A 9,087-nucleotide genomic window follows, 5' to 3' on the forward strand; every position below is an offset into this window, starting at 1 on the left:
TCTCTCTCTCTCTCTCTCTTTATCCATCCATCTATCCTCCCCCATGCCCACCCCAGAGAACTGGTTATTAAATGTTTATCAGCACACTCCTACTTAGAGGAGTTATGATCTTTATCTGTTCGAAGAATATTCACACCTAACCCACAGGTCCTTGAAATATTGAACTAAGTTATGAAATAATTTTCTCAATTGTTTGCTAACCTAATTAAATCCTGAGGATTGGAAAGGCCCTCTGTCAACTTCATTGGAATAAAATTTGTATATAAGAAACTAGATGTCTTAGTGGATGGATAGATTGATGGACTTGGAGCAAGGAATACCTGATTTTAAATCCTATGACTTAGCTAAATTGCTTAACTTGCTTCAGGTTTCAGTATCTACATCTGTAAAATGGGAGTGTTGGACTACATAATGTCAAAAACCCCTTCCAACCAGAAATATAGAATATTGTGACTGTCTTTCTTATATACCAGAGTGTATCTTTCTATCTTAAGATTCTGGCTCAGCAGAGTTTTTTAGGTACAAGAACGCATTTCCTCTCAATTTCTTTGTCTTAAGATGTGGGTACATAGAGGGCTTTGTCTTGAGGAGCCATGTAATGCTCAAGTTTCAGCAGAACCAGGAAGCCCTACTTTAAACTTTGACCCTCACTAGTTTGTTAATTCAATTCAACCCTCGGCTTCTACTCCTTTTTTTTTTTTCTCCATTTCAGTTTCTTATCACATATTTGTCATATGAGGTCCTGAATTAGGAATTGCTTGGATTTGCATACTCTAATCTTATCTGGTCATTTCCTACAAGTCTACATAAGGACTATGGTTAATCTGATTATCGACTCATCCTCTACAAAACAATTTTATTTTTCACAAATAGCTGCTTTGCTATCTATAGAGCAATAGATAGATAATAGTTTTCTAATATCTTTAGATAATAGCTATCAATCTATTATGACTTCAAGTGTGGTTTTGATTGACTTAAGTCAAAGCATCTTTCATTTCAACAGCATGAATCATCCCTCCACCAAGGAAGATTACAACCTCTCTAAGCTTAAGTAGATGGTCATTGTGAGCTACTGTAGTCAAAACAATTTATTACCTTGTGGCTAAGGTAATGATGAGCTTCCTTGGCTTGGCCATCATTGTGGCAAGGTAGGAGGAACTTTTCTGAACCTAGGCTGACCTTCCCACCTAGTTCATTCATGGACCCTTCTTGAAATCACTCCAGCTTGGAAGCATCTGCCAGATCATGCCTTCCATGGCCATAGCCTTCAGTGATCTGTGCTTGCCTCCAAATTTGACAAAGATGAGGCATTGCAGTTCTTTCATACCTGAAAGGAACCTTCTAGGTCACCTAGTTCAATACCCTTGTTTTATAATTCAGGAAATTGCTGCCCAGAGAGGTCTACTTAAATGAAGACTTGCAATTAGGAACTGAGTTCAAATTCAGCCTCAGACACTTAACACTTACTAGCCATGTGACCTTGGGCAAGTCACTTAACCCCAATTGCCTTGCCTTCTTCCCTCCAAAAAGAAAAAAAAAAGATGGTAATGTCCTTCAGGTGCCCCTAGTTGGGGACGTCATCACATCACTGATTGCATTAAGCACAGAATATCATGGAACTTCCTCAGTAAGATCCAATGTAACTCAAAAGTTTGTCAGTGATTTGTTAAAAAAAAATGAGTAATGCCCATTGTACAAACTATAGTAGTCATTTGTATAGCCAATCCATTAAGTTAATACCTCGTTACGTGTATCTTGGACAGGTGCTACAGAGAGAGACAATAAATTTGTCTAAGAATTGACTAGAATGAAGAGAGTGAACGGAATTGCTTTTGGGAATTGTGTACTGTGCTTTTAATGAATTATACAGGATGAATAACTATAGATATATATAGGAGAGGAAATACTCTCATCAATGATGTCATGGTCCACTGAAGTGGACACAAAGAAGAATGGTACATCATTTCTTCAGGACTTAAAGAGCCCAGGAGTATCTCCTTTTAAGGACAAAGAGAGCACCAGGAGTGAATTTTAAAAAGCTTTGGAGCAACCCACATAGCATTCACAATGTCCCTATTCACAAATTTATACATTTTACTCTTGGGAAAATGCCCTTTCTGTGGACCTATTTGCTTTCACTTTGGACACAGTTCTAGGAAGCCTGGATACTGACGTCCAACACCACAGTAGATTAGAAGAGAGAGGGCTACTACACACAACGATGTTGGACTGATGACTTCAAGAAGTGACATCAGATAGACGGGAAGCATATACAAAAACTACAACAAAGCAAAAACAAGAAATTAGAGAACGTCACTATCTACCGTAGAGGCTCTTAACTAGGGTCCATATACCGTCAGGGATCCCAGAAATTAGATGGGGGGAAATTAAATCCTTATGTCAATTTAACTGGTTTCTTTTTTAATTCTATGTATCTTATTTTTTATGTTTAAAAACTTTCTGAGAAGGGGTCCATAGACTTCACCAGATTGCCAAAGAGGTCCATGACATAAAAAAGGCTAAGAACCCCTGTGTAGTGGTAAAGAGGCCTAAACACTTAACTAATCTGACGTCATGTCTGTATTACACAATAGTTAAATATTGATGTTCATAAAAATGACCTTGACTCATCGAGAAAAAGTTAAGCTATACTTAGTATACTCTGTTTAAGAAACAGAGATATGTTTAATATATTTTCAAAAGGCTCCCATCCAAAAGGATTATATTAAAAAATGTTTTGGCACTTAAATGGGTAAATCCTTAGCTCTTCAAAATTATTCCTTACCCTGGAGATCCAGATAGCTGAGGTTTTACTGTGGAAATGACGGCTTGTAATCTCTAACAGAAAATAAAGGTTTGTTTGGGGCTTTGTTTATATAGGATCAATGCCACTGGAGATTTGACAGTTATTCAGTTAATGTGATACATATATATATATATAATAAAATAGCATATTCAGAGCCCAAAGAGATTTTTTTTTGTAAGGGGAGTGAAAGAGGAATCTTAATGATTGGGTCTGGTTGTGAAATTGATCAGATTAACTCAACAATTGCCAATACACCATTTCACTTTGCTGATGAATTTCTTAAATAAGTGGTATTGTTTTGCCTTTAAATAATTAATGTAAACATGTACTTTCTGGTTTCTGATTTTCCAGAGATTTTAAAAGAATCTGTTGAACAGTCATTTTGTTTTAAAAGCACAGATTCAGTAATAAAATATATTAAATGTGAAGACCTCATCCCTGTCACCACCACAGCTGGAGAGAACATTTAATATTAAAACACCTGGAAAGAGCTTCAAGTAGATTTTTTTCCATCACTTTCACTCACATATTCCATGTTAACAGAAATATGTCTTTTCCCTAAGAAATGTTGATTCTTTGGTTCTGATTCTTTCATTTCCTTTTGTTTGAGTCTAGACATCAAGGAAACCTAGCAAGTGTGTTTACAAAACAGCATATGCAGTGGCTATGGGACTTCAGTGGAAGAAAGTCGTTCTGGATAGGCAAGTATCCATGGGTTCTTTTGAACTGGTATAACTATGTTAAGTGATATAATATATTACAGCTTCACCTCTTAATAAGTAGAGAAGGAAAAGGATACCATCTATGGACAAATTAATCTAATCTGTGGTTTACAACTGACTGACCTCTTCTTCCTGATTAGAAAAGTAGAATAATCATCTTTATAAAATTCCTTGGAAAAAAATATGATTTCCATAGAGCAAAAAGATGTAAATATTCACTTTGACTGTGCCATGAGATTTACTGGTTGGGGAAGTGGAAAGGCTTCTGGAATATGGTAGCAAAGGCATCATTCATTGTTAGAAGGCTGAAAGGATTGGTCAAGAAAGCTGTATGGAGACTCCTGGTTTCTGCCTGTTCTGCTACTAACTCAATCTGGGACAGGTAATTTTATTCTTCTAGGCTTTGGTTTCCTCCTCTGTGAAATGAGGTGGTCATATTAAATGATCTCTAAGGCCCAAGCTCGCATTCTTTTGATTCTAAGGAATTTCAAATTTTAGTGCTAAAATTCTTGTACTCATACAGTTCTCCATGTATGAAGACTGAGCTTTTAAAACTAAGAAATTCTTATGTCTATTAAACTGCAAATTCAGTAAATCCAAAGGGTCTCCTCCTTCTGAACCCACATTTCTCTAGTGATATGAGGTTTATAAAATGCTTCCTTTACAACTCAATGAGATAGGTAGTGCAGATACTGTTACTCCCATTTTACTGAAGAGGAAACATAGAACCCAGAAGGTGAAAGAATTACCCATGGCCACAGAGCTAATAAGTGGGAGAATAGAGACTTGAATCCAAGTTTTTTGGGACAGTTATGTTGAGATAGCAATTCAAGGTGTAATCAAAAAAGAAACATGGTAGGTTGTGAAATATGACTTTTCATTTGAAAACCATCGCTACCATTCATAGATAAAATTGAAGAAATCAAATTGGGTTCCATATGCAATATGCAATTTTAAAAAGTTTCTAACAAAGTATAAGAAGTATCTTTGGTCTGTGGTTCAGGCCTCAACACACTCTTTTGCATATAATCTATACAATAAACTTAGGACAATGGTCTAGAAAAGTACCTGTCCCAAGAAGAATGAATAAATTGGACATATTTCTTTGTTTCCATGGTAGGTTTGAATAACCAAGAGAATGCTGGTCGCTGGGAATGGGATGGAGGTGAACCTGTAACCTTCACAAACTGGAGGAGAGGGGCCCCCTCACATTTAAAGAAAAGAAAGAACTGTGTTTTGGTAAAAAGAATGGGAAAGTGGCAAGCTAAAGACTGCAGAAAGAGTAAAGCTCACAGCTATGTGTGTGCTAGGAAACTATAAATACAAGTGACATTGGAGACATCCACCAGAGTTCCCTCACAAACTGATTCTTTTCCAATACGATTTGCAGTGTTTGTGAATTTATATGTTTAAAAAATCAATGGCTACTTACTAGCCATGTGACCTTGGGCAAGTCACTTAACCCCAATTGCTCTATGTTCCCCCCTCTAAAAAGCAAAAAAAAAAAAAATCAATGGCCAAGGTTTACTTAGTAAATTTATTTCCCATGGACTAGGAGAAACTTCTGTAGAAATGAAGGAAAAAACCATTTTTGAACTTTATCTTGTACTTATATCCACCCCACCCCCAACAAAAGCTCAGAGTCTTATAAGATGTAGAATTTTGCTTATTTAAGTAGAAACTATTCCAGTCCCCATTCAGTTCTGGCTTCTTACCCTCTGACTGTCTGGCTTACGGTTTCGTTGTCCATTACCTCAGGAGAGGCTGCCATGAAACCTGTATTGCAAGTTTCTTCTAATAGACCTGTCTCTCTCAATTCAACTCCAGTAAAAATTGAAACACAATGAGAGAATTGGATCCTTTTATCACCTTTAAGGGTGAGTCTGGGAGTGGCGGTCAATAGGTTAAAAAGTGGCAGTTCTCAGGGGAATGAATACTAGTTTGAGAAGAAAGGCTGTAAATGGATGAGTCATGATGTATGTGTTTCTCTGAAAAGTCAGAGCTACCTTGATCCTGGATGTGGGCTCAGATAAGCATATAGGTGTCAATGGACTGGTCTGCCAACTCTTTGGAGGATTGTGCATCATGTAGTGCCCAGTTTTCAGTTTTCTGGAAGCAGGGTTAGTTTTGATTCATTCCAAGATAATGGTTTGGTTTCCCAATGCAGGGTTGTAATGGAATTGAACCCATATAAATGGTTTTTAAAAATATTTGTGCCAATTGATTGGCATTTCTCAAAGACATATATGACCTTTGGACAGATAAAAAGGCTGTTTCCTCAAAAAATAAATAGAAAACTATATGGTTGGTCAAAGATCTCTCTTGAACATACTATCCTTCTAGATTATATTGCCAATTATCCATGATCTCTGAAGGGAATCTTGATGCAATGATGAATCCAGAATGTTCTGACCTGGTTCCAGACATACTACTGGATAAGATTTATGAATGTCAAGGCACCTACCTACATGTGGCTACAATCTCAATTTGAAACATGCCAGTGGTGATGGAAAAAGTGGAATTCTTTGCTACATTCTTCTGTTCCCAAGATTCTAAAAGAAGTTTCAAAACATGAGAATTTCATTCCAAAGCCAATTTGCCTCTAAAAATGTTCCTTTTTAAATCTTTTCATGATTACTACAATAATATGTGATTTACCTCAGTAGTATAATTTTAATATCAAAAATTTTTTAAAGGTCATTTAATGTATTCATGCTAAATTTGGTAAGAATGATGCATCAGGTAAACTGACAGTGCATGGACCAGGTCATTCTTGTAGCCTAGAAACGTTATAGTCTCAAACCCTATTTCTGTCCATAAAAGTATTTTGACAACTAAAAATTTTGCACTGTTCTTATAGTTTGCCAAAAAGATACTAGATCCTCTGCACTAACTCCCAGACAATTTTCTGCCTCAACTCTTTTGACCAATGTTCACTGACACAATGGTCTTAATTTGAGTTGTTATTAGAAGGAGAATCTGATCAAGCTGGGTTCTGACAAGCACTATCCCCTAGTCTACCATCTTCCGATATATGAGGAGTAATGACTAGGAGACAAGGAATTTTGGAAGTAAGGATTTTTTGTGTGAAGGGTCACGTAGTTAGAAGAACTATGTCTACATGAAGAGAAGTGAATGTTCAATGTGTGAGGAATATATTTGCAAAGAGATGGAAATCTCTTCGTATCTCTATTCTACCCCAGAATTCATGAGTTAGTGTTGTTTACTTGGGATTACAGAATTATTCCATGGAAAGAATTTAGGAAGCAAGGTATAGGCTATATGATTGTATGAATAGTCAGCAAAGTCTCTTTGTTAAATTTCCATTGCACATTTTTCAGTGGTTATTTTAAATGATATTTAATGAAATTGTGAGTTTTATCAAAATAATAGAACATGCTGATTTTCAATAGTATCCATAAAGATTAGAACAATTTTGAAAAAAAAATTATTTCTGTGCCCATTAAACTTTTTGGTTATCAGGTATTTAGTGATCAAAAAAAGATTTTTATTTCCTGTTTAAAATTACTTCAATTAATTCAGACCCAATAAATTAAAAAAAAAATCATACTGTAAGGTCATATATTTAGAGCTAGAAAGGCCATCAGAGAACATCTAGTTCAGACTCCTAATTTTCAGATGAGGAAAGGGAGTTTAAGTGACTTGGCCAAAGGCAACCCAGAGAGTAGCAGAGTTAGGATGTAGTAATAAGATTTGGAAGAAAGAAAAAACTGGGTGTAGGTCATAATTTATTAATGCTTTCATTTATTCCTCAGAACTGGACTGGATAGAGAGAAAGGAGGAATATTTGGCATGAGTCCCTCCAGCCCCATTCTGTATAAAGTATGCTCTATTAACCACCATAGTACCCACTCTAGGCTTGGGCAGAGGTGGTGTGGGAAAGGAAGAATGATAGTGGAAGGACTAGAATAAAGGAATAAAAAAAGGAAAGAGGAAGAGAGAGAAATGTGACCGCTTCTAGAGTATCCAGGAGAGGTAGCAGGAGAAGTTTACAGATAACTCAGACTTTGATTTGAATTAAAGCCCCAAATAAAGGAACTCTTCCCAACCCTAAATCCTGCCTTAGGAAAAGTAAAAATGGGCTTTGTCATTCTGTTTCAACATGAAAAACAATGTGGCATGGCGAATAGAGAGCTGGCTTGGGACCAGGCTGGACCTCTGACATACTGGCTCCACAACTAGACAAGTCATTTAACTTCTCAATGCTCTAGGCAAGCTTCTCAGACTATATTTGCAACGATCTGATGTGCATTCTAGAGGGAGTTTCCTCCAACAATTCTCAATACCAACAAAATCACAGATCCAAGCGTTCTTCCTATCCTATGTCTACAGGACAGGGAGATAGGTTTGTAATTTTTAGAGATCTTTGACTACTTTTGAAAAACAAATTCTCAGCCCATGTTGGTTAAAAATAGACTTGGTATGAATACTTAATAATCACTGCTTCTTTCACAAGGGTGCTGGAAAGGAAAGAGTTTATTTACATTTCTCTTCATGTTTACACTTTTTATTACAACAAAGAAGACAATACTGAATGCTGGTTCTGCACAACTGAAGTCACAGATTGGTGCTAATCCTGTTTCTGTAATAAAGTAGCATGCTGTGTGCACTATATTTACTGTTATACCAAAGCTAATAAAACATATGTAATTAATGGTTATGACTGATACTTCCTTTGACTTTCCATATTAAGAATTTTTTTTTTCTGGGACCCAATATGTTAAGACAGAACAGCTTCTATCCCTAATGACTCTATTTAAGGCTCAATATGAAAGAAGCCCAGCATATCCTTTGGTCACTTTGTTTCCTATCTAAAACAACTTTTAATTGTGTGTGATGCAAATATGATACATACTTGAAAAGTATGATACATACACTTGTAAAGTTACATAAAAATACTTCTAGGCAGGTAAGCTAGTTTCTCAGACCTCAGTTTCCCATTATTTTTCTAAAGTGAGAAAAAGGAAGTATTCCACCTCTTTCTTGCACCCATCATTGCCATTGCCCCTAAAATTTTTCACTTAAAATATTTTACTTTTTCCGCAAGGAATCAAGAAATTGGCCTCAATTTCCCAAGGAATTAATTAATGATGGAGACAGCAGCAGACTCCAAATGTCTTTTGCCTCAAGAGGCAGGTGGGCAACTAGAACTCCTAAGTTGTGGGTTCTCTGCAGTCGTCTAGTTGAATTGTTTTAAAGTAAGTCTGGAGTACATTGAAAAGGTGGAGAAACTCTGCTCATAGGCTTTGTGTGGGGCAGAATGAATTCTGGATTGGGCTCCCTCCCAAGGGTCTAATGGAAGAGGATAGTAGCTCAACCCTTTCTATTCCAGTCCCTCCTTCCCTAAGACCTTCCCAAACAGGCAGGAAATGAAAAGATTCCCAAGTTTATGCACCAGTTGATTTTATGTTGGCTTAGCCTAACTACAGCTCCAGCCTCAATTTTCTCATCTCCATTCAGGAAATTTCAAGGCAAAATCACCATAATAAAGCTCAACGGGCATTGGTTTGTTTGTTGTTGTTGTTTTTTTTTTTTTTT

General features: G+C 36.5%; 1 protein-coding gene across 6 annotated transcripts in view; it reads left to right on the forward strand.

Annotated features, from left to right (window-relative positions):
- Positions 1-8,203, forward strand: part of FREM1 (FRAS1 related extracellular matrix 1) — a 271,046-nt gene extending 262,843 nt beyond the window's left edge. For all 6 annotated transcript variants that reach the window (XM_069090684.1, XM_069090683.1, XM_069090682.1 and 3 more), the window contains 2 exons: positions 3,422-3,507; positions 4,649-8,203. In XM_069090684.1, the coding sequence (XP_068946785.1) occupies positions 3,422-3,507; positions 4,649-4,848 (286 nt within the window). In that variant the 3' untranslated portion in view covers positions 4,849-8,203. The remainder of the gene's footprint in view (positions 1-3,421; positions 3,508-4,648) is intronic.
- The last annotated feature ends 884 nt before the right edge of the window (positions 8,204-9,087 follow it).

The sequence above is a fragment of the Petaurus breviceps genome, unplaced genomic scaffold (assembly GCF_028583685.1).
Source record: "Petaurus breviceps papuanus isolate PSGF00001 unplaced genomic scaffold, PetGlider_PUasm1.0 187, whole genome shotgun sequence".
NCBI lineage: Eukaryota > Metazoa > Chordata > Mammalia > Diprotodontia > Petauridae > Petaurus > Petaurus breviceps.